General features: G+C 45.6%; 1 protein-coding gene across 1 annotated transcript in view; it reads left to right on the plus strand.

The window, feature by feature from the left end:
- The window catches only part of wnt6b (wingless-type MMTV integration site family, member 6b), an 81,572-nt gene that overhangs the window by 6,894 nt on the left and 47,776 nt on the right, over positions 1 to 26,902 (plus strand). Inside the window, exon 2 of the mRNA XM_078227847.1 lies at positions 22,982 to 23,202. Within this exon, the coding sequence (XP_078083973.1) occupies positions 22,982 to 23,202 (221 nt within the window). The remainder of the gene's footprint in view (positions 1 to 22,981; positions 23,203 to 26,902) is intronic.

Here is a 26,902-nt window from a genome sequence, read left to right on the forward strand (position 1 = left end):
CATCTGCCTTGGCGGGATTCCTGTGTTCCAGGAGCATTAGGCTGTGTGTACAACTGTGCACTTGCGGCTTTGGCAGTAAATGCTGTCTTTCTCTTTGGGTAATTGAAGGGCAGGCAGTGGTGTAGTGTTACTGTTGCTGGATTGGTAATCCAGAGGTCCACAGTAATGCTCTGGAGACCCAGGTTCAAATCCCACCGCAGCAGATGATTCAATAGAAATCTGTAATTAAGAATCTACTGATGACCATGAAACCATTGTCGATTGTTGTAAAAACCCATCTGGCTCACTAATGTCCTTTGGGGAAGGAAATCTGTCACCCTTACCTGGTCTGGCCTCCATGTGACCCCAGAACCACAGCAATGTGGTTGACTCTCAACTGAAAATGGCCGAGCGTGAGACTCTGTTCATTTAGGGGTGGGCAACATATGCTGACCTAGCCAGCAACACACACATGCTGTAAATGAATTTAAATAAAAATTTAATTCCCTGTCGAAAGCCATGATTGAACCTGCCTCCACTGCACTCTCGGGCAGTGCATTCCAGGTTCTAACCACTTGCCTGTAATAGTTTATTCAATTAACCCTGTTGAACCCCTTTCTCATTTAAATCACCCCCTGAAAGCTCGAAACTCCAGAGAATACAAGCCACGTTGATGGACACTTGCGCAAACAAAAACAGAAAATGCTGGAAAATCTCAGCCAGTCAGACTGTATCTATGGGAAGAGAATAGAGACACTTGGTGTGATTTATAACTCTGTATAAATGCTTGAGTGAGGTAAAATCTCAATTCTTCATAATTTAACTCTTTAAGTCCTGGTATAATTCTGGTGAACGGCATGTGGAAGATGATGGCCGAGTGGTATCATCACTCGATTCCTAATCCAGAAACTCAGCTAATGTTCTGGGGACCCGGGTTCGAATCCTGCCACAGCAGAGGTGGGATTTGAATTCAATAAAAAAAAAATCTGGAATTAAGAATCTACTGATGACCATGAAACCATTGTCGATTGTCGGAAAAACCCATCTGGTTCACTAATAGAAACATAGAAACATAGAAAAACTACAGCACAAAAAGGCCCTTCGGCCCCACAAGTTGTGCCGAACATATCCCTACCTTCTAGGCCTACCTATAACCCTCCATCCTATTAAGTCCCATGTACTCATCCAGGAGTCTCTTAAAAGACCCTATTGAGTTTGCCTCCACCACCACTGACGGCAGCCAATTCCACTCGCCCACCACCCTCTGTGTGAAAAACTTCCCCCGAACATTTCCCCTGTACCTACCCCCCAGCACCTTAAACCTGTGTCCTCTCGTAGCAGACATTTCCACCCTGGGAAAAAGCCTCTGAGAGTCCACCCGATCTATGCCTCTCAACATCTTATACACCTCTATTAGGTCTCCTCTCATCCTTCGTCTCTCCAAGGAGAAAAGACCGAGCTCCCTCAGCCTATCCTCATAAGGCATGCCACTCAATCCAGGCAACATCCTCGTAAATCGCCTCTGCACCCTTTCAATCTTTTTCACATCCTTCCTGTAATGAGGCGACCAGAACTGAGCACAGTACTCCAAGTGGGGTCTGACGAGGGTCTTATATAGCTGCATCATTATCCTCGGACTCCTAAACTCAATCCCTCGATTGATAAAGGCCAGCACACCATACACCTTCTTAACCACCTCCTCCACCTGCGGGGCTGATTTTAGAGTCCTCTGGACCCGGACCCCAAGGTCCTTCTGACCTTCTACAGTACTAAGAGTCTTCCCTTTATATTGTACTCCTTCATCCCATTTGACCTACCAAAATGGACCACTACGCATTTATCTGGGTTGAAGTCCATCTGCCACTTCTCCGCCCAGTCTTGCATCCTATCTATGTCCCTCTGTAACTTCTGACATCCCTCCAGACTACCCACAACCCCACCAACCTTGGTGTCATCAGCAAACTTACAAACCCATCCCTCCACTTCCTCATCCAGGTCATTTATGAAAATGACAAACAGCAAGGGTCCCTTTAGGGAAGGAAATCTGCTGGACCTTGCCTGGTCTGGCCTACACAAGAGCCTAGAGCCACAGCAATGTGGTTGACTCTCAACTGCCCTCCAAGGGCAACTAGGAATGGGCAATAACTGCAGGCCAGCCAGTGATGCCCATGTCCCATGAATGAATAATTTAAAAAAAGATTGTTTGTAGATCACAAAGTAGTCTATGTGACTCTTCTCTGCTTCATTCCCTTCCCACCACCATTACTGATTATTTACTCCACCTGTGTTGCATTTCCAGAGATCAGTGATATCTTAGTGCGAACCTTGTGAAACTAAATCATTTTGAGGTGACTCTTTCCTCAAAGTTACTTAATGCTTCCCACTCCACCAACCCCCACCTTCCCCCTCCCCCTCCACCCTCCTCCACAAGCCCAAGACAATTTTTCCTTATTCTCTGCCTAAGTCTCTGAGTCGAGAGGGATTTGGCTTTACTGCATCAGCTGCTCCGACTGGAGACTTCAGCACAAAACTCTGGTTTGACGGTCTTATGCTGTACTGAGGGAATGCTGCGAGATTGGAAGGTGCCATCTGTTGGATGAGATGTCAAACCAGGGCCCTGTCTCATCCGAGAGTTGCCGCGGGCACTATTTTGAAGAAGAGAGTTGTCACTGGTGCCCTGACCAATATTTATCCTAAACTTCAAACGAAAAGCAGATTATCTGGTCATTATCACTTCGTTGGCAGCCAGTTAACTCATTTGGTTAATTGGCCAGAATGTGGTTCAGAATAATGACAACATGTGAGGGAAGATGGTGGCCCATTGGTAATGTCACTGGACTATCCACAGGCTCCGGTTAATACACTGATCTCCAGAACAATGGGTTCAAATCCCACGGTGGCAGTGCATTGAATTTAAATTGAATTAATAAATCTGGGATTGAAAGTTAGTCTCAGTAATGGCGAACATGAAACTTCTTTTTAATTCTTTCGTGGGACATGGGCATCGCTGCCTAGGTTTTATCTAACATTTATTATCCTTGTTCAGAGGGCAGTTGAGAGTCGACCACATTGCTGTGGCTCTGGAGTCACAGGTAGGCCAGACCAGGTAAGGATGGCAGATTTCCTTCCCTGAAGGACATTACTGAACCAAATGGGTTTTTCCGACAATTGACAATGGTTTTCTGATCATCAGTAGATTCTTAGTTCCAGGTATTTTTTATTGAATTCAAATTCCACCACCTGCCATGGCGGGATTCGAACCTGGGTCCCCAGAACATTAGCTGGGTTTCTGAATTAATAGTCTCGCGATAATATCACTCGATCATCGTCTCCATTGTTGTAAAAATCCACTGGGGCAATTTAGCGTGGCCAATCCACCTAACCCGCACATCTTTGGAGTGTGGGAGGAAACCGGAGCACCCGGGGGAAACCCACGCAGACATGGGGAGAATGTGCAAACTCCACACAAACGGTCACCTAAGCCAGGATTCGAACCCGGGTCCCTGGCATTATGAGGCAGCAGTGCTAACCACTGTGCCACCGTGCCACCCATATTGTTTTTAGTATCGTTTCAATTTGTTTGCATTGAGCAAAGGTAACTGGAGCGCATCTGACTTTATTTTGGATTAGAAAGGCAGTTAAAATCCCTGGAGGAGCAGGGGTAGCAGTGCTGGTTGAGAAACAGCAGGTGCTGGTTTCCTGGCAAGGTTCAAACAGATTTTTATCCAACTGACATGTGTAAAATGAAGATGTGAGGAGAGAACAGGACTGTTCAGTGGCTGGACAAATTGCTGAGCCTGCCTGCCTGTCGAATGCAGAAACATTTCATGTTGCCTCACATTTCCTTCCAGTGATGACACGATAAAGTTTCTTACAAAGTTATGGACAATGTGGTTTATTTAGAAAAGTTACCAGATGTGTCTGCTCTCCGCAGACGTCACAGTTTGTTTCGAATGGCCAGAAATCACAACTGAACCAGCTCAAACAAGCATGGAAATTAAGTGCGAGAAAGCCAGTTAATTCCTGCAGTTTTCTTTCTGAGGTTGAGTTCTGATCAGCAAAGAATGAACACTCTCACAGAGACATTATTGGCTGCAACATGGATTCGGGGAGTGACTAAACAACAACAACAACTTGCGTTTATATAGTGGCCGGAATTCTCCAGTGTCATACATCCCGCCACCGCTTCCAGTGAGAGAATTTGGCGCTCGGCCAAATCTCCATTCACTGCAGCGGGACCGGAGAATCCCAGCCACGGGTGAGGTTGGAGAATTCCGGCCAATGCTTTGACCATCATAAAATGCCCCAAGACACTTTACAAGAGTGCAGACAAATGAATTTTCGCACTGCACCACCCATTGAATCAATGACCATTTGGTCATTTATTTTGTTCACTCATGGGATGTGGGTGTGACTGGCTGGGCCAGCATTTGTTGCCCATCCCTAATTGCCCTTGAACTGAGTGGCTTGCTAGGCCATTTCAGAGGGCATTTACAAGACAACCACATTGCTGTGGCTCTGGAGTCACATGTAGGCCACACCGGGTAAGGACGGCAGATTTCCTTCCCTAAAGGACATTAGTGAACCAGATGGGTTTTTACAACAATCAACAATGGTTTCATGGTCATCAGTAGATTCTTAATTCCAGATTTTTTTATTGAATTCAAATTCCACCAGCTGCTGTGGTGGGATTCGAACCCGGGTCCCCTGACCATTACCCTGGGATCTCTGGATTACTAGTCCAGTGATAGTACCACTATGCCACCTCCTTCCCTAAAGAGTCAAAGAGCCAAGTTTTAAGGAGGAAGGAGATGTTGAGACGTGAAGAGTTAAAGTTTATTTATCAGCACCACAGTAGACTTACATTAACACTGCAATGAAGTTACTGTGAAAATCCCCTAGTCACCACACGCCTGTTCGGGTACACTGAGGGAGAATTTAGGATGGCCAATGCACCTAACCTGCATGTATTTTGGACTGTGGCAGGAAACCGGGGCACCCGGAGGAAACCCATGCAGACACAGGGAGAACGTGCCGACTTCACACAGACAGTGACCCAAGGCCGGAATTGAACCTGGGTCCCTGGTGCTTGAGGCAGCAGTGCTAACCACTGTGTGGCTGATTTAGCGAAGGAATTTGAGAGCTTACGACCCAGTTAGCTGAAGGCATGGCTGTCAATAGTGGAGTCATTAAAATCAGGGAGGCATTTTGAAGGAGGAATGGGATGTTGCAGAGTCAATGGGCCTAATGTAAAGAATTATATAGCGTGAGGCCAGGATGGTAGATGATTTCAGTGCGATTCAGAATTGGTAGGTTCAAGTCCCACTCCAGGCTGATATCTACTAAGAGAAACCTGCACTGTTGACAGAACAGTCTTTCAAATGAGAATTTAAGCCAAGCCACCCCACATCGTCTCCTCTCCAACCTCCGTTGTTACAAGTGGATGATAAAGATCCTATGGCGCTTTTCAAAGGAGCGCCAGGAAGGTTTCTGAGGGGTCCTTGTCCCTCAATCAACATGACCAACATGGATTTTCTGGTTACTATCTGATTTTGTGTGTGGGAGCTTGCTGTGCATAAATTGGCTGCCATGTCTGCTACTTTACAATGGCATTTCTTCAAAATGTTGCCTACCAAGTCCTTCAGGATGTCTGAGATCATGAAAGGTCCAATATGTATGCAAACTCTTTCTTTGTACGACTGGTAGCAACACGAAATGTACAATGGAAGGCATTTGGAAGAGTGCAAGGAACATTGTACTGAATGAAATTACTGAGATCAGATGAGTGGGGCTATGGATAGATTCGTAGATGAAGGAAATCTAGGGGAGCTGGTGGCAGAATGGTAGTGTCCCGGTCTATATTCAGAGACCCAGGGTTCGAATCCTGCCACGGCAGATGGTGAAGTTTGAATTCAATAACAATCATAGAATCCCGACAGTGCAGAAGAGGCCAGTCAGCCCATTGAGTCTGCACCAGACTAACTTACCCAGGCCCTCTCCCCCGCCCTATCCCACACATTTACCACGGCCAATCCACCTCTGCACATCTTTGGGCTGGAATTAATCTGGAATTAAGAGTCTAATGATGATGATGAAACCATTGTCGATTGGTGCAAAACTCCAACTGGTTTATTAGTGTCCTGAACTTGAGGAAAGCTAACTTTAATGGTATGAGACGTGCATTGGCTAGGATAAGCTGGCAAAGGATACTTGAGGGGTTGACAGTGGCTAGGCAATGGCAGACATTTAAAGAACACATGGATGAACTTCAACAACTGTACATCCCTGTCTGGCGTAAGAGTAAAATGGGGAAGGTGGCTCATCCATGGCTCATGGGCGAAATCAGGGATGTTGTTGAACCCAAAGCTGAGGCAAAGAAATTGACCAGGAAAAGCAACAAACCTGAGGACTGGAGGAAATTTAAGATCCAGCAGAAGAGGACAAAGGGTTTAATTCGGAAGGGGAAAATAGAACACGAAAGTCGGCTTGCAGAAAACATAAAATCTGACTGCAAAAGCTTTTATAGATAAAAGAAAAAGACTGGTGAAGACAAATTTACAGTTAGAACCAGGTGAATTCATAATGGACAACAAAGAGATGACAGACCATCTGAACAAATACTTTGGATCTGTCTTCACTTAGGAGGACACAAATAACTTTCCAGAAATATAGGGGACAGAGGGTCAAGCATGAAGGAGGAACTGAGGGAAATCCTTATTAGTCAGGAAATTGTATTGGGAAATTGCTGGGATTAAAACCCAATAAATTCCCAGGGCCTGACGCTCTGCATCCCAGGGTACTCGAGGAAGTGGCCTTAGAAATAGTGGATGTATTGGCGATCATTTTCCAGCATTCTACAGACTCTGGACGAGTTCCAATGAGTTGGAGGGTAGTTAATGTAACCCCACTTTTTAGAAAAGGAGGGAGAGAGAAAACGGGAAATTATAGACCAGTTAGCCTGACATCGGTGGTGGGGAAAATGCTGGAGTCAATAACTGAGCATTTGGAAAGTGGTGACAGGATCCAAGTCAGCATAGATTCAGTAAAGGGAAATCGTGCTTGACAAATCTTCTGGAATGCTTTGAGGATGTGACCAACAGAGTGTACAAGGGTGAACCAGTGGATGTTGAATATCTGGATTTTCAAAAGACTTTTGACAAGGTCTTACACAAGAGATTAGTGAGCAAAATTAAAACTCATTGGGGTTAATGTATTGACGTGGATAGAGAACTGGTTGGCAGACAAGAAGCAGAGAGTGGGAGTAAATGGGTCCTTTTCAGAGTAGCAGGCAGTGACAAGTGGGGTACCGCAGTGTTCAGTGCTGGGACCCCAGCTATTCACAATATACGTTAATGATTTGGATGAAGGAATTGAATTCAATATCTAAAAATGTGCAGATGACACTAAGCTGTGCTGTGAGAAGGATGCTAAGAGGCTGCAGGGTGACTTGGACAGGCTGGCTGCGTGGGCAATATAATGTGGATAAATGTGAGGTTATCCACTTTGGTGGCAAAAAACAGGAAGGAATATTATTATCTGAATGGTGGCAGTTTAGGAAAAGGGGAAGTGCTACGTGACCTGGGTGTCATAGTGGAACAGTCGCTGAAGGTTGGCATGCAGACAGCAGGCAGTGAGGAAAGCTAATGACAAGCTGGCATTAATAGCGAGAGGATTTGAGTATAGGAGTAAGGATGTCTTGCTGCAGTTATACCGGGCCTTGGTGAGACCACACCTTCGGTATTGTGTGCAATTTTGGTCTCCTAGTCTGAGGAAGGATATTCTTGCTATTGAGGGAGTTCAGCGAAGGTTCACCAGACTGATTCCTGGAATGGCAGGACTGACATATGAAGAGAGACTGGATCGACTGGGCTAGTGCTCAATGGAATTTAGAAGAATGAGAGGGGATCTCATAAAAACATATAAAATCCTGATGGGACTGGACAGGCTAGATTCAGGAAGAATGTTCCTGATGTTGGGGAAGTCCAGAACTAGCGGTCACAGTCTAAGAATAAGGGGTAAGCCATTCAGGACTGAGATGGGGAAGAACCTCTTCACTCAGAGAGTTGTGAACCTGTGGAATTCTCTACCACAGGAAGCTGTTGGGGCCAGTTCATTGGATATGTTCAAGTGGGAGCTGGACATGGCCCTTGTGGCTAAAGGGATCAAGGGGTCTGGTGAGAAAACAGGAGTGGGATACTGAAAGTGCATGATCAGCCATGATCATGTTGAATGGCGGAGCAGGCTCAAAGGGCCGAATGGCCTACTCCTGCATCTATTTTCTATGTATCTATGTTCTTCAGGGAAGGAAATCTGGCATCCTTACCTGGTCCGGCCTACGTGTGACTCCCGAGCCACAGCAATATGGTTCACTCTTAAATGCCCTCTGAAATGGCCTGGCAAGTCACTCAGTTCAAGGGCAATTAGGGATGGGCAATAAATGTTGGCCCAGACAGTGACGCCCACATCCCACGATTGAACTTGATGCGCTGAGGAGCAGAGAAAGGGTGATACCTGCAATGGGATTTGCTATGGGTCCGAATGGAGGTGGCAGCTTTGTGCGTGAGTTGGAGTTTAGGGGCTCAGAACAAACTGAAAGATCAAGTCTGGAGGTGATGAAGGAGTCCCAGTGACAATGAGGATGAGGTAGTGAGGGTGGTGTGCCATGTTTCAGAGGTTGAAGCAGTTGGTTTTTGTGATGGAGGAGATGGGGGGTGGGGTTTGAAACATATCTTGCTGTTGATTGAATATGACACCAAGATTGCAGACTGAACCTGATTGAGTGCCAAAGTATGGGGATAGATTCAGGGACACGGTATGAGATTTTTGGCAGGATAAATGCCTGTGGTTTCAAGATAGTAATTCAATCTTAATAGGCTCTACTTGTGTTTGTAAGCTCTTCATGTTGTGATCTTGTATGACTTGCTTAGAACCACTCAGTTTAACTATGATCCCTGTCAACCATCTTATGTATAATTTTAATGTCTTCTTTCTTGAAAAGGAAAGAGATAGGAACGGAAGACATCACAAGTCATACGGCGGCACGGTGGCACAGTGGGTTAGCACTGCTGCCTCACAGCGCCAGGGACCCCGGGTTCGATTCCCGGCTTGGGTCACTGTCTGTGCGGAATCTGCACGTTCTCCCCGTGTCTGCGTGGGTTTCCTCCGGGTGCTCCGGTTTCCTCCCACAGTCCGAATGACGTGCTGGTTAGGTGCGTTGGCCATGCTAAATTCTCCCTCAGTGTGACCCGAACAGGTGCTGGAGTGTGGCGACTAGGGGATTTTCACATTAACGTCATTGCAGTGTTAATGTAAGCCTACTTGTGACACTAATAAATAAACTTAAAATGATTGATAATTTACATTTCTTGTAGAAACATATGCCCAGCCGCTGTCCTGTACCTCAAAGGTTGTAAAACGATGTGGAATAGCTTTCATCCAAAGAGCTCAGTGATATATTCTGAGAGGAGACATTATTGCATTGTTGTGTATGGGACATGTGAGCATATTTATGTTTGAAAATATGAGCCTACAGTAGTAGGCCCCTTGGAGGTTCCTTCGACTTCTCATTTTCTGCTATTAGCTGCCTTTTGTTCATTGATGCCCCTTTTAGACAGAGTGCTGAGTGCCACCAGTTCAATTCGGGTATTAGATTGTCCTATACCAGTTTTCTGCCCTCTACTCCCAAAGGCATTGACTCTTCCTCGACCATATTTCCATGGCTACCGTCCGGTGTTCACCCTTCATGCCTAAGCTGGGTGCTGGCTCGCCAGTTAATCGCCAGGAATGTCACAGCTGAGCCTGATGTGTCCCCTCTGCGCACAGAGCTCTGGGTTGTGGTGAGGAGGAAGAACCCCAACTAATTTTGCCTTCTCCTGCTTGAGGAGACCAATTGTCGGGACCTATGATTGACCTGCTTAAGGTGGAATTCACCAATTGGAGTAGCAACCTCAGTACTGCTCAGTGTAATGACCTCAACGAGGCCCATGAGGTTGGCCTCTTGGAGTATGAGCTCCCTGATTGAGATAATGATTGCCTTCCCAATCAGAGAGCCTTACCTGTATATATATATATATATTGAAGAGTGTCAGGACTATTGACACTCCGGATTCTGACTTTGTATCTGAAGCACTTGTAGGGGTGGAGACAAATTTGCAAATAAAGGGAATCTGGTGAAAGGAAAACTGGCCTCTGAAGAGTTATTTCACTCAGTACTCCACTAGCCACTGTATTCTCCCAATAAGTCACAATATATTCTAACCAACAACATAAGAATTCAGAGCAGAAATGGGCCATCTAAATTATGCCCAATCATCTACCTTAATTCCACATTCCTGCACTATTTCTTAATTTGCTTGGTATCCAAAACACTATCGACCACCATTGAATGTATTTATTGATGGAGCTTCTACAGCTCTCTGGGGTAGAGAATTCCAAAGATTCACACCCCTTTCAGTGGTGAAGTTTCTCCTCATAGAGTCATAGAGCTTTACAGCATGGAAACTGGCCCTTCGGCCCAAATTGTCCATGCTGCCCTTTTTTTTTTGAAACCCCATAGCTAATTCCAATTGCCTGCATTTGACCCATATCCCTCTATACCCATCGTACCCATGTAACTATCTAAATGCTTTTTAAAAGATAAAATTGTATCCGCCTCTACTACTACCTCTGGCAGCTTCCAGACACTCACCACCCTCTGTGTGAAAAAATTTCCCCTCTGGATACTTCTGTATCTCTCCCCTCTCACCTTAAACCTATGCCCTCTAGTTTTGACTCCCCTACCTTTGGGAAAAGATATTGACTTTCTACCTTGTCTATGCCCCTCATTTTTTTTTGGACCTCTATAAGGTCCTGCTGGGGGGTAGGTACAGAGGAGATGTCAGGGGTAAGTTTTTCACTCAGAGGGTGGTGGGTGAGTGGAATCGGCTGACGTCGGTGGTGGTGGAGGCAAACTCGTTGGGGTCTTTTAAGAGACTTCTGGATGAGTACATGGGATTTAATGGGATTGAGGGCTATAGATAGGCCTAGAGGTGGGGATGTGATCGGCGCAACTTGTGGGCCGAAGGGCCTGTTTGTGCTGTGGCTTTCTATGTTCTATGTTAAGGTCACCCCTCAGCCTCCTACGCTCCAGAGAAAAATGTCCCAGTCTATTCAGCCTCTCCTTATAACTCAATCCATCAAGTCCCGGTAGCATCCTCATCTAAATCTTAAATGACTGAGCCCTTATGATGAGATTGTGACCCAATTCCCCAGCCAGGGGAAACATCTTACCAGAATCCATTCTCAAGCCCGTTAAGAATTTTCTATGTTTCAGTGAGAACTCCTCCATCTTCTGGATTCTGAGGAACATAGGCCTCATTGACTCAATCTCCCCTCAGAGGCTAATCCCCTAATTCCCAAAATCAGTCTAGTTAAAATGCGTTGCACTGCCTCGAAGGCAATATCATGTTCCTTGGGTAAGGAGACCAACATTTTATTACAAGTTGATAATTTGATTATGTAAACAGTTCATTATCGCAAACTTAGCACTAGGTGCTATATTTTCTGCTTGGTGTTATTTTAACACTAACAATAAGCCAAGATGTTATTGTCACAGCATCAGGGAATTCCACAGTGCAGAAGAGGCCATTCAGTCCATCGAGTCTGCACTGACTCTTTGACAGAGCATCTTACCCAGGCCTCTCCCCCATCCTATCCCCGTAATCCCACACATTTCTCATGGCTAATCCCCCTAATCTACACATATTGGGACAATAAGGGGCAATTTAGCATGGCCAATCCACCTAACCCGTACATCTTTGGACTGTGGGAGGAAACCGAAGCACCCGAAGGAAACCCACGCAGACACGGGGAGAATGTGCAAACTTCACACAGACAGTCATCCAAGGCCGGAATTGAACCTGGGTCCCTGCAGCTGTGAGGCAGCAGTGCTAATAACACAGTTGCTAAACTGTGCCACCATGCCGCCCGTCAATAATAAGCAAAACATTGCTCACATGTACAAAGAGTCCAGTTCTGGAATGCACATTATTGGAGGGATGTGATAACACTGGAAAGAATGCAGAGGAGATTTGCCAGGATGTTGCCTGGGCTGGAGAGTTTTAGTTATGAAGAAAGATTGGATAGACTGGGATTGTTTTCCCTGGAGCAGAGGAGACTGAGGGAGAACATGATTGCGATGTGTAAGATTGTGAGGGGCGTAGATAGAGTAGACAGGAAGAAATTTTTCCCCTTGGTAGAGGGATCAATAACTCGGGGAATAGATTTAAAGTCAGGGGCAGGAGGTTTAGAGGGGATGTGAGGAAACTTTTTCACCCAGAGAGAGATGGAAGTCTGAAAGTATGGTGGCGGCAGAGACCCTCATAACATTAAAGAAATATTTAGATGTGCCCCAGGCATGCAAGAACAAAGAACAGTACAGCACAGGAACAGGCCCTTCAGCCCTCCAAGCCTGCGACGATCATGTTGTCCTATCTAGACCAACTGCTTACATCCCTCTATTCCCCGTTTGTTCATATGTTTATCAAGATAAGTCTTAAATGTCGCTGACATATCTGCCTCAACCCCCTCACTTGGCAGTGCATTCCAGACCCCCACCACCCTCTGTGTAAAAAACCTCTCCCGCTCATCTCCACTGAACCTTTCCCCCCTTATCTTGAACTTGTGCCCCCTTGTAATTGTCATTTCTGCTCTGGGAAAAATCTTCCAACTGTTCACTCTGCCTATACCTCTCATAATTTTATAAACGTCTATCAGGTCGCCTCTCAGCCTCCATCTTTCCAGGGAGAACAATCCCAGTTTATTCAACCTCTCCTCATAGCTAATACCCTCCATACCAGGCAACATCCTGGTAAACCTTTGCTGTACTCTCTCCAAAGCCTTCACATCCTTCTGGTAGTGTGGTGACCAGAATTGGACGCAGTATTCCAAATATAGAACATAGAACATAGAACAGTACAGCACAGAACAGGCCCTTCGGCCCACGATGTTGTGCCGACCTTCATCTGAAACCAAGATCAAGCTATCCAATAAATATGGCCTAACCAATGTTTTATATAACTGTAACATAATTTGCCAACTTTTATGCAAGGCTATTGGCCGAGTGCTGGAAAATGGGATGAGAATAGTTTGGCGGTTTGCTATTGTTGGTGCAGATGCAATGGGCCAAAGGGTGTTTTCTGTACTGTATACGTCTGACTCCAAGAATGTTACATGACCTGAGGACATCCCAAGCACTTCACCATCAATGAGTTACTTCTGAAATTCAGCTGCTGTTGTTATAGAGGCCGTTTGTGTGAAACAAGATCCCTCCTTGACCGCGCCCCCCCCCCACAGAAAAAAATGCTACTTTATTTTGGTAATAACATTCCAGCATATTTTGCACAATTACAACCCATGTACAGTGGTACTGGAATGTCTGGACCACAAATGAACCAATTCCCAAATGAACTAATCATGCCTGCTCTTTCGTGTCGCTTCCTGGTACACCAGTCACATTGTTTATAGCATGTGTGGGTCTGAATACCAGCTAACAGTGGCGAGGAGAGGGGCTGCTTGTTATCTATTGGGTTGATTTTCCCAGGGCTGGCGGGGCTGGGGGGGGCGGTGAAGAAAGAGGGTCCATGGCACGGCAGGGGCGGCACTGTGGCATGGTGGTTAGCACTGCTGCCTCACAGCGCCAGGGACCTGGGTTCGATTCCTGGCTTGGGTCACTGTCTGTGCAGAGTTTGCACATTCTCCTCGTGTCTGCGTGGGTTTCCTCTCACAATCCGAAAGACGCGCTGGTTAGGTGCATTGTCAATGCTAAATTCTCCCTCAGTGTACCCGAACAGGTGCCGGAGTGTGGCGACTAGGGGATTTACACAGTAACTTCATTGCCATGTTAATGTAAGCCTACTTGTGTCACTAATAAGAAATAAAAATAAATAAAAGGGGTGGGGTGAGGGGGCGGGGTAGGTGGTGGGGTGGTGCAAGTTATTTGTGGAGAGGAACATGCCAGCACAGTACAGGGTGGAGGATAAAGGAGCTTACTGATTCACCAGCTTTTCCACAAACTCCAACTTTCCTGCCAAGTTGAAGTTGTGTTTCAGTGGCCTTTCACTCGAAGGCTTTTAAAAAAATATATGTATTTATGGCTTGGCTGGCACTTATTGCCCATTCCTAATCGCTGAAAAGTCTAATTCGTGTAAGTTATGAAACTGGGATCAGTCAGAGGTCAATTGCTGCATGGCAAACGCAGTTTAAACCATAAGATGTCGGAGCAGAATTAGGCCATTCGGACCATCGGGTTTGCTCCGCCATTTAATCATGGCTGATATGATTCTCATCCCCATTCTCCTGCCTTCTCCCCGTAACCCTTGATCCCCTTATTGATCAAGAACTTATCTATCTTTGTCTTAAAGACACTCAATGACCTGGCCTCCACAGCCCCTCTGTGGCAATGAGTTCCACAGATTCACCACCCACTGGCTGAAGAAATTCCTCCTCATCTCCTCAGTTTTAAATCTTCACTCTGAGGCTGTGCCCTCGAGTCCTAGTCTCTCCCAGTAGTGGAAACATGCTCTTCGTGTCCACTATATCTAGGGGTCTAATTTGCAGTTTGGACGTTACTTGTACAGAGTCTAGGAATTAGGGGAGAAAGAAAGAGCCTGAAATAATTATTGTTCTTTGTCTAATTTTCAATACATTTGATGCTTTGAAATGGACTGCTTTAAATATGATACAGTTGATTCTGTAAGTTTGATGCAGATGATTCTATAAGTTTGATGTAGTTGATTCTATAAGTATAATGCAGTTGATTCTATAAGTTTGATGTAGTTGATTCTATAAGGATCAGGAGGATATTATAGATTGTAATGAGAATTGCATTGAAGAATAAATAAATAAGTGATTGGTTCCTGGGAAATTTGAACCAATCACGATACATGGTCAGTGATAAATATTTCAATTAAATTTCTATCAGAGAACGTAATCGCTGTTCTGCTCGAGACGCAGTTAAGATATGGCGTGTGCTGTACACAGGACAGGAATTTATGTAGGAGATAATCAGTAGCTAGTTACAAGGTTGCAATCTAAACAGACAGTCCTGATGTAATGGTTGAGTGGCTCACAAATGTTAGCAGAAAGATTGAATTACAGCTTTTTGCAAAGTGTCAGCTGGATGATATTTGCACATCACAGATATATACATTTGGTGTGTTAATTACTAAGTGTTTGGCACAATGATTGTTCCAGTTGAGTCGAAGCTGAGATACTGCTGAAACTATAATGTAACTATGTAACCAAAGATTTATACATTACATGACAGGTAATGTTCTAAATACACGGGAGTGAGTTACAGACTGGAATTTGACGGAGAGATTCAGATGGTTTGTATATAGAATAGTGAACACCTGGGAGTGAGTCACAGGCTGGAATCTGATCAAGGGGTTTAGGGTGGTTTATATACAGAATAACAGATACCCGGGAGTGAGTTACAGACTGGAATCTAATCGAGGTGTTCGGGGTGGTTTGCATATAGAACAACAGAAACCCGGGAGTGAGTTACAGACTGGAATCTAGTCGAGACGTTTGGGGTGGTTTCTATAAAGAATAACAGATATCCGGGAATGAGTTACAGACTGGAATCTAATCGAGGGGTTCAGAATGGTTTATATGTAGAATAATAGATACCCAGGAGTGAGTTACAGACTGGAATCTAATCGAGGGGTTCGGGGTGGTTTATATATAGAATAACAAATACCCGGGAGTGAGTTACAGACTGGAATCTAATCGAGGGTTTCGGGGGGTTTATATATAGAATAACAGATACCCGGGAGTGAGTTACAGACTGGAATCTAATCGAGGGGTTCAGAATGGTTTATATGTAGAATAATAGATACCCAGGAGTGAGTTACAGACTGGAATCTAATCGAGGGTTTCGGGGGGTTTATATATAGAATAACAGATACCCGGGAGTGAGTTACAGACTGGAATCTAATCGAGGGTTTCGGGGGGTTTATATATAGAATAACAGATACCCGGGAGTGAGTTACAGACTGGAATCTAATGCAGATTTCAGATGGTTTATATCTGGTTTGTGATGGGCAATTAGTGCTGGTTTTTCCAGTAACACCAACATCCCATGAAAAAATAACACAAAATGTATAGAATAATGATATCTGGGATTGAGATAACAAACTAGGGCAGAATAAACATACAGATTGTAATCAATAAAAAACATAAACATTCCAAAACATATAAAGAATGGTCTTGTTAATTCCTGCTTCATTCTTTGGCCACAGATGTCACTGATGTCTGTGCCCTGTCGAGATTGTTGTTAGCAAGGGGGTGAAAGGTTATCTTGGGTTGAGGTTACAATCAGATCAGCCACGGCCCGACAGATGGTAGTACAGGCTTGAGGGGCCGAGTGGCCTACTCCTGCCCCTAATTTGTATGTTCGTATCCCAGTGATTTTGAAGTGTTCAGCCTTTGGCATGGCAAATGTTACAATAATTGAACATATAGTTGGGCCATTCAGTAGCAATATTGGATCAATCTTGTTAATAATCCATTCTGATTAGTACTACTGATGGGGTGAATCATAGCAGCCCCATTTACTGTTTGAGAGAGAAAGAGAAAATAAAAGTGTGATAAAAAGCTTACATTCCTGGTACAGTATAACCCAATGGCTGGATTGCTATCTAATTATGGTTCTAATTCATCTTTTAGTTTGCAGTCAAGTTAAAGTATATTTATTAGTCACAAGTAGGCTTACATTCACACTGCAATGAAGTTACTGTGAAAATCCCCTAGTCGCCACACTCTCGGGCACCTGTTCGGAGATGCCGGAGATGAGGGAGAATTTAGCATGGCCAATGCACCTAACCTGCATGTCTTTGGGCTGTGGGAGGAAACCGGAGCACCCAGAGGAAACCCACGCAGACACGGGGAGAATGTGCAAACTGCACACAGACAGTGACCCGAGCCGGGAATCGAACCCAGGTCCCTGGCACTGTGAGGCAGCAGGGCTAACCACCCTGCTGCCAGGGGATAGGGAGCAGCTGTTTTCCTTAGTTGAAGGGTCAGTTACAGGGGGACACAAATTAAAAGTGAGGGGTGAGAGGTTTAAGGGGGATTTGAGGAAAAACCTTTTTGCCCAGAGGGTGGTGACGGTCTGGAATGCGCTGCCTGGGAGGGTGGTGGAGGCGGGATGCCTCACATCCTTTAAAAAGTACCTGGATGAGTACTTGGCACGCCATAACATTCAAGGCTATGGGCCAAGTGCTGGCAAGTGGGATTAGGTGGACAGGTCAGGGCCTTTCATGCGTTGGTGCAGATTTGTTGGGCTGAAGGCCTGTTCTGCTCTGTAGTATTCTGTGATTCAGTGATTTTGCGATATTCGGACAGGTGACCAAAAGCTTGGTCAAAGTGATAGATTTTAAGGAGGGGCTTAAATAAGAAAATAAAGTTTACAAAATGAAATTGCTGAAGCATCTTTCATAATCTCAGAATGTCCCAAAGCATTTTACAGCCAATGAAATACATTTTGAAGCATACTCACCATTATTAAGTGCAAAACATGGCCGTAATCTGTGCACAGCAAGATCCCACGAACAGCAATGTGATAATTATGTGCTACATGTTCAGTGGATCTTACATAGAGGTTCTGAGCCTTGAATGATTGATAGTTAAATGTTTGTTAATATCACTAAACTATGTGCATAGTGGAGAGCCCAAAATATTAACTCTCTACCAGGTTCGGCACTGCTTCTGCTCCAGTCGACATCTGACCCAAGTCTCAGGTCACGTGTCTCTCATTACATCACATTGTGGGCAGTACTGTTTCCCAGTCCCAGATTAACCCTTTGCATTCCAGGTACACTTTTACTACACCTCATCCCCGAGTCTTTGCCCAAAGTATTTTCATTAAGAATTAAGAACAATCTCATGTTTTCCAACATTAAATTCCATTTACCAATTTTCTGCCCACTACTTAACCTGTCAATATCTCTCTGTAAACTATGTATATCCTCCTTACAACCTACCTTCCCTCCCACCTTTGTATCATCTGCAAATTTGTCCACAGTACATTCTGTTCCTTCCTCCAAATCATTAATATATATTGTGAAGAGATGCGGTCCCAGCATTGATCCTGTTGCACTCCATTTGTTATGCTTTAGGGGAGGTGATGGCCTAGTGGTGTTATCACTGGACTATTAATCCAGAAACTCAGCTAATGTTCTGAAGACCTGGGTTCGAATCCCGCCACAGCAGATGATGGAATTTGAATTCAGTAAAAAATATCTGGAATTAAGAATCTACAGATGGCCATGAAACCATTGTCGATTGTCAGAAAAACCCATCTGGTTCACTAATGTCCTTTTGGGAAGGAAATCTGCCGTCCTTACCCGGTCTGGCCTACATGTGATTCCAGAGCCACAGCAATGTGGTTGACTCTCAACTGCCCTCGGGCAACTAGGATGGGCAATAAATGCTGGCCAACCAGTGACGCCCATGTCCCACGAATGAATAAAAAAAATTGCGATAAGACCCACTTATTTTTCCTGTTGTTATGTCTGTAATCATTGACTTGTTAAATATATAATATCTCTTTACCGTCAAATCCAACATTCCAATGCATGAAATTGAGAATTCAGTTTGTCTTTTAATGTTTTATTTCATTCTACTTCCAGCTAATCAGATCTATACATCTATACCCCATGGAGTACCTGATGTAGAGTTCCCAGTTCTGATTGGATGTATTGGGGGTGTTATTAAATGATCTCCTGAGATCATTTAATAACACCCCCCCCCCCACCTCCATACACCAGTCAGAATTGGGAACTCTACATTAGGCACTCCATGGGGTGTAGATTTGATCCCATAAAACAGCCTTTCCAACCCCACGTACAAGACTTTTATTTGTGACAAATTAAGATGTTCAAAGAAATTGAAAGAAAAGTCATAACTTTTTCTCCGCCCTGTTGACTTTTCTCTTGGACTGTGTTACTCTGGATAATCACTTCAATTCTTGGCGACCCCACGGCTGTGCTGGAGGGTTATCAACACTCAGATGAATGCCTAACCTCTGAGTAACACCAGGAAAGACCTCTCAGAGCCAGAATATGGGATGGTGGTTTCCGAGGGTAATTCAGTAATGGTTATGAAGCAAGACTTGTGACCCTGATGTTTGGGAGGAAAAAAAGGCTCTGATGTCTCAAATTGTACAAAGCCCAGTTGAGCCTTTCAAAAAGGAGATTCAGCCTCCTTATTCTGGTCTGTCACATCAGCTGTACAGTATATAATCGATTCTACACCCTCTGAAGGGACCTGTTTTGCCAGTTGTTTCCAGAATCCAGCATTGCACAGGCTGAGGGTTTTGTGATGATTGTTAAAAAGTGGGAATGGGGCGGGATGCTTTATCCATCGCTCGCTTGACCCTGGCTTCCTTCACACGCAAACACACGCACAGACAGACAGACACACACACACACACAGACACATACACATGCGTGCGCACACACACCCACACACACAAAAACTCACACACACACAAAAACTCACACACACACACAGACACTCACACCATTTCTCTCTGATATACCTTCCCCTCTCACACAGTTTCCTGATGCACCTTCTCCTCCAGTTAGCTCCCACACACAGATATTCTCTGTTTGATGGCATGACATCTCAGTTTGGCAATCTGGCACTGCCTGCCTGTGCCTTAGTCTTTTTCAGAGAATTTAAACACTTCAGTAAGATGCTCAGGGGAGTAAACTGTGATTTGAAACAGAGATGCTGAATATGTGGCTACGTGGTTGATATTTGGTGTTTGTGCAGATGTTTGTATCTGTGTGTGTGTGTGTGTGTGTGTGTGTGAATGTTGGTGGCAATCTGTGTGTGTTTGCATGTGCTTTATGTATTTGAGTGTGTTTGTATCTGTGTGAGTATACGTATCTTTTGTTTTTGCGTGTGTCATCTGTGCATGGTCTCTGTGTGTTAGACAGTGTGTGTGTGTTTGCGAGTATGTGTTTGATATCTGTGTGGGTGTGTGTCTGTGCATTACTGTGTGTGTAATGTGTCTGTATGTGTGTCTGTGTTTGTGTGTATGTGCCTGTATGTTACTGTGTGAATGTGTCTGTACGTGTCTGGGTATCTGTGTGTGTGTCTGTGTGTTACTGAGAGTGTGTCTGTGCGTGTTAATACATGTGTGTGCGCGTGGTGTCTGTGTGTGCCTTATGTTGCTGTGTGAATGTGCCTATGTGTGTGTGTGTGTTATTGTCTGTGTGTGTTAATGTATGCATGTGAGTGTGGGTGTAATGACTGTGTGTGTGTATGTGTGAGAGTGTGCGTGTATTTGTGTGTGTGTGTTTGTGTATGTATTTGTGCGTGTGTGTATTTGTATGTGTGTATTTGTATGTGTGTGTGTATTTTTATATGTATGTGTGTGTGTGTATTTGTATGTGTATGTGTGTGTGTGTATTTGTGTGTGTGTGTGTGTGTGTGTATGTGTATGTGTGTGTGTGTGTGTGTGTGTGTGTATGTTGGAATTCAATGAAACACAAACTAGCCCAGTAAGCAGCGGGCATTTATCCGGTTTGGTTCCAGCCCCTCAAGGTGGCGAAAGTTTAGCTCAAACGCTTATGACATCAGCACAGAAACTCACCATTCAGCCCGAGAGTTTTTTGCTCCACATGAGCCTCCTCCCAGCCTCCTCTTTGGACCAAATCAGCCGATCCCGCTGGCCTTTCCCTCTCCAGCATTCCCTTGCATGCAGCTATTCACCTTGAATACTCCTTGTGGTGTCAAGCCTCACATTCTAACCTCACTGGTAAAAAACGATTTCTCCTGAATTCCCTATGGAATATATTAGTGACTGCCTGAAGTTGCTATTGCTGTGGTCTCCCTTCATAGAATCATAGAATCCCTAAAGTGCAGAAAGAGGCCATTTGGCCCATCGAGTCTGCACCGACTCTGACAGAGCATCTCACCCAGGCCTACCACCCGCCCTATCCCCGTGACCCATGCATTTATCCCGCTAATCCCCCCAACATACACATCTTGGGACATTAAGGGGCAATTTAGCATGGCCAATTCACCCAACCTGCACATCTTTGGACTGTGGGAGGAAACCGGGGACCTGGAGGAAACCCACGCAGACTCGGGAAGAACAGGTAGATTCCACACAGACAGTGACACAAGGCCGGAATTGAACCCAGGTCACTGGCGCTGTGAGAACAAAGAACAAAGAACAGTACAGCACAGGAAACAGGCCCTTCGGCCCTCCAAGCCCGCGCCGCTCCTCGGTCCAACTAGACCAATCGTTTGTATCCCTCCATTCCCAGGCTGCTCATGTGACTATCCAGGTAAGTCTTAAACGATGTCAGCGTGTCTGCCTCCACCACCCTACTTGGCAGTGCATTCCAGGCCCCCACCACCCTCTGTGTAAAAAACATCCCTCTAATATCGGAGTTATACTTCGCCCCTCTCACCTTGAGCCCGTGACCCCTCGTGAACGTCACCTCCGACCTGGGAAAAAGCTTCCCACCGTTCACCCTATCTATCCCCTTCATAACCTTGTACACCTCTATTAGATCTCCCCTCATTCTCCGTCTTTCCAGGGAGAACAACCCCAGTTTACCCAATCTCTCCTCATAGCTAAGACCCTCCATACCAGGCAACATCCTGGTGAACCTTCTCTGCACTCTCTCTAATGCCTCCACGTCCTTCTGGTAGTGCGGCGACCAGAACTGGACGCAGTACTCCAAATGTGGCCTAACCAGAGTTCTATACAACTGCATCATCAGACTCGAGCTTTTATACTCTATACCCCGTCCTATAAAGGCAAACATACCATATGCCTTCTTCACCACCTTCTCCACCTGTGTTGCCACCTTCAAGGATTTGTGGACTTGCACACCTGGGTCCCTCTGTGTTTCTATACTCCTGATGACTCTGCCATTTATTGTATAACTCCTCCCTACATTATTTCTTCCAAAATGCATCACTTCGCATTTATCTGGATTAAACTCCATCTGCCACCTCTCTGCCCAATTTTCCAGCCTATCTATATCCTGCTGTATTGCCCGACAATGCTCTTCGCTATCCGCAAGTCCAGCCATCTTCGTGTCATCCGCAAACTTGCTGATTACACCAGTTACACCTTCTTCCAAATCATTTATATATTTCACAAATAGCAGAGGTCCCAGTACAGAGCCCTGCGGAACACCACTGGTCACAGACCTCCAGCCGGAAAAAGACCCTTCGACCACTACCCTCTGTCTCCTACGGCCAAGCCAGTTCTCCACCCATCTAGCCACTTCTCCTTGTATCCCATGAGCCTTAACCTTCTGAACCAACCTGCCATGTGGGACTTTGTCAGCCTTACTGAAATCCATATAGACGACATCCATGGCCCTTCCTTCATCAACCGTTTTTGTCACTACTTGGCAGCGCAACCGTTGAGGCAACAGCGTTAACCACTGTGCCATCTCAAACTAATGAACTATTTCATATTTTGAATGACCTCTATCAGGTCACCTTTAGCTTTCGCACAGCGGTTAGCACTGCTGCCACACAGTGCCAGGGACCCGGATTCAATTCCCAGCTTGGGTGACTATCTGTGCGGAGTATGCATGTTCTCCCCATGTCTGTGTGGGTTTCCTCTGGGTGCTCTGGTTTCCTCCCACAGTCCGAAAGACGTACTGGTTAGGGTGCATTGGCCGTGCTAAATTCTCCCTCAGTGTACCCGAACAGGTGCCGGAGTGTGGCGACAAGGGGAGTTTCACAGTAACTTCATTGCAGTGTTAATGTAAGCCTACTTGTGACAATAATAAATAAACTTTAAACTTTAGCTTTGCTAGAGAAAGGAACTCCAGTCTGTGCTGTCCTTGCTGATATTTATAACCTTCCACTTCTTTTCACTCCTTGCTCCAGTGCTGATCAGAGTGATGTGACTCGAGGGGCTAACATTTGAAGTTAGGGTTGTGTCGCGGTGATGGTGACTCTGATGTTTTGGTTGCAGGGCAGTGGGAAGTCCCTTGGTGATGGACCCAAACAGCATCTGTCGCAAAACCAAGCGACTGGCAGGGAAGCAGGCCGAGCTGTGCCAGACCGAGCCAGAGATCGTGAACGAGGTGGCAAAAGGAGCCAGGCTGGGGGTCCGAGAGTGTCAGTTCCAATTCCGGAGCCGTCGATGGAACTGTACCATCCACAATAAATACTTCAGCAAAATCCTGCAGCAAGGTAGGAGCTGAATTGGATCATGGATGGGATTCTTGGGCTGGAGGGTAGTGGGTGGTCAAAGAATACGTGTATCCATCAATTAGTTGCCTAATTGTGTAATCCCATTAACTAATTCTCCACAAGGGTTCCTGGTTAAGTGCTGCCTATCAGGCGAACACTTTGAGCTGCTCCATCCTGCACTATAATCAGCTTCACATTTCGCGACGGCAGGTTCATGGTCTAACCTTTTAATCCCAATTACCCCTTCACCATCAGCCCATCCCAAATTAAATGTTCCCAAATGGGGAACCCTGTGCTCGGGAATAATTGGTTGGATCGCCACATGGACTGTTGGAAGAGTTCCAGGGTCTGTCGTTCCCAAGGGGCAGGATGATGGTCACAGATCTCTGCTTGGAATAGTCACAAACGCTGCAGATTCTGCTTGGGTACCCATTGGGTAATCATGGCTGATGTTGGAATGAGCTGATGTGTTTCCGCTCTGAGTAAAGCTGGTGAGGGACTGTGCCAGGAGACCATGCAAGCGCCAGGTTACATCCTGGTCTACATTGGATGAGATCTAAGCTAGTGGGAGTGCTGTGGAAGCCAAGTCACTGGATATATTTAAGAAGGAAATAGATAGATTTGTAGACTCTGAAGGTGCCAATAAGTATGGTGCTGAGATAGAAGATCAGCCATGATCATATTGAATGGTGGAGTAGGTTAAAGGGGCTGAATGGCCTACTCCTGCTCATACTCCTTCGTTCTCCCCAAAGCATTACCCTGGGTCTCTGGATTACTAGCCCAATGATAATACCAGTGAATAGTCTAGCAATAATACCACTATTATTGTTAGATTATTAACCCAGAAACTCAACTAATGTTCTGGGGACCTGAGTTCGGCAGATGGTGGAATTTGAATTCAATAAAAATAAAATCTGGAATTAAGAATCTACTGATGACCATGAAACCATTGTCGATTGTCAGAAAAACCCATCTGGTTCACTGATGTCCTTTAGGGAAGGAAATCTGCCGCCCTTACCTGGTTTGGCCTACATGTGACTCCAGAGCCACAGCAATGTGGTTGACTCTCACTGCCCTTGGGCAACTAGGGAGGCTCAACAGCGATGCCCATGTCCCACAAATAAAAAAGAAGCATGCCACCATGGCTCTGCGAGGATACTAGTCTTGGTCCTGTTAGGGACCAGCTTGTACAGGTTCCCCCTGCAACAGAATGGGTCCAAATGCCTCAGAAATGTTTTACCCTCCCTCCTACACCAATTCTCTAACCATGTGTTCAGTCGCTCAATCCTCCTATTTCACACCAGTGCGCGACACGGGGAGTAACCCTGAGATTACTGCTTTTGAGGTTGTGCTTTTTGATTTTCTTCCTACCTCCCTAAAATCTGCTTTCAGGACCTCATCCCTCTCCTGCCTCTGTGGACCACGACCTCTGGCTGTTCACCCTCCCCCAGCAGAACATCCTGCAGCTGTTCTGTGATAACCTTGGCCCTGGCACCAGGGAACCATAGAATCCCTACAGTACAGAAAGAGGCCATTGGGCCCATCGAATCTGCACCGATCACAATCCCACCCAGGCCCTACCCCCATATCCCTACATATTTATCCACTAATCCCTCTAACCTACGCATCTCAGGACACTAAGGGCAATTTTAGCATGGCCAATCAACCCAACCCGCACATCTTTGGACTGTGGGAGGAAACCGGAGCACCCGGAGGAAACCCACGCAGACACGAGGAGAATGTGCAGACTCCACACAGACAGTGACCCGAGCCGAGAATCGAACCCAGGTCCCTGGAGCTGTGAAGCAGCAGTGCTAACCACTGTGCTACCGTGCCGCCCCTGCAACAGAACGGGTCCCAATGCCTCAGAAATTGGGACCAGGGAGGCAACATACCATCCTAATGTCATGTTTACAACCACAGAAACACCAGTCTGTGCCCCGAACTAACAATCCCCAATCACAATTGCTAACACTGCTGCTCTTCCACTCTTCTTCCTCCTTTCCTGTGCAGCTGAGCCACGCTTGGTGCCGTGGACTTGGCTCTGGCTGTGCTCCTCTGAGGAACATTGCTCTGTCTGAAATGGAAAACCGGTTAGTACGCAAGATCTGCGGTATGACCATATTCCTAAAAGTGCTGTCCCTGTAGTTCTCTGCCTCATGGATGTGCTAGACTGACTTCAGCCACCAGTCAAGATCTGGAACCTAGAGCTCAGGTTTCTGCAGCCAGTGAGACTTCCTGCAGCTTTGTTCATCTAGGACACATGTTGCCTTCATGACTTCCCACATACCACAGGATGCACATTCCAATTGGCTGAATTGAACTGGCATGCCATAACTTTAAAAATGATTTATTACAATTAGAATAAGTAGAATAATGTACCTGCGACTCACCAGTCAGCTTGTTCCCCTGTAGCAAAGTAAGAACCACTGGCAAGAGAGAAGGTAGAAAATGAAAGGATCACCTCCTTTCCTCTTCACTGAACTCCCTCACTCACCAAACGCCAACCTAACCACTCTAACATCCTATGAGATAATAAATAAAATTTCTAGGATCCTTGATTTTTCTCATTGATCACCCATCTAGGGGTCCTGGTCATTATTGATTAACCATCCCCCTAGCCATGATAGGGAGATGCCAGTGTTGGACTGGGGTGGGCACAGTAAGAAGTCGCACAACACCAAGCTAAAGTCCAACAGGTTTATTTGGTAGCACGAGCTTTCGGAGCGCTGCTCCTTCATCACTCACCTGATGAAGGAGCAGCACTCCGAAAGCTCGAGATTCCAAATAAATCTATTGGACTTTAACCTGGTGTTCTGAGACTTCTTACTGTGTCCACCCCACTACGGTTATTGATTTTCTCATTAATGTCCAACCATTCTAGGATACCTGTTCTTCTCATTGAGAAAGCATCCTTCTGGGAATCTTGGTTTCCTTCATGACTATTTCACTTGTACTTTAATTCCCTTATTCAGTGACCATCCGTTTCATATCCATTGTCTCTTCAAGACGTGGTCGTTCCCCAGAGCCTCATGGGTGAACAACCCCTCTAAAATCCTCGGTCCCTTTACAACCCAATGACCCCTGATGGCATTAAAACCAGGTTAGACTTTGGGAGACCTCCTGAGATGATGAAGATCATGAACTGCCTGAAAATTTACTTAGGACTCCAGCTGTTCTGAGCTTTATGTTGCTTCATGTGTCCCTGAGGCAGATGTTCCTGTTGAAATAGGCATTGGAGATGCCATGGGGAGATATGAAGAAGAGAATAGATTTTTAAAAATTAATTCGTGGGACATGGGCATCGCTGACTGGCCAGCATTTATTGCCCATCCCTAGTTGCCCTTGAGAAGACGGCGGTGAGCTGCCTTCCTGAATCGCTGCAGTCCATGTTCTGTGAGTTGACCCACAATGCCGTTAGGGAGGGAATTCCAGGATTTTGATCCAGTGACTGTGAAGGAACGATGATATATTTCCAAGTCAGGATGGTGAGTGGCTTGGAGGAGAACTTGCAGGTGATGGTGTTCCCATGTATCTGCTGCCCTTGTCCTTCTAGATGGAAGTGGTCGTGGGTTTGGAAGGTGCTGTCTAAGGATCTTTGGTGAATTGCTGCAGTGTATCTTGTCGATAGTACACACTGCTGCTACTGAGCGTCAGTGATGGAGGGAGTGGACGTTTGTAGATGTGGTGCCAATCAAGT

The sequence above is a fragment of the Mustelus asterias genome, chromosome 14, assembly GCF_964213995.1.
Source record: "Mustelus asterias chromosome 14, sMusAst1.hap1.1, whole genome shotgun sequence".
Lineage (NCBI taxonomy): Eukaryota > Metazoa > Chordata > Chondrichthyes > Carcharhiniformes > Triakidae > Mustelus > Mustelus asterias.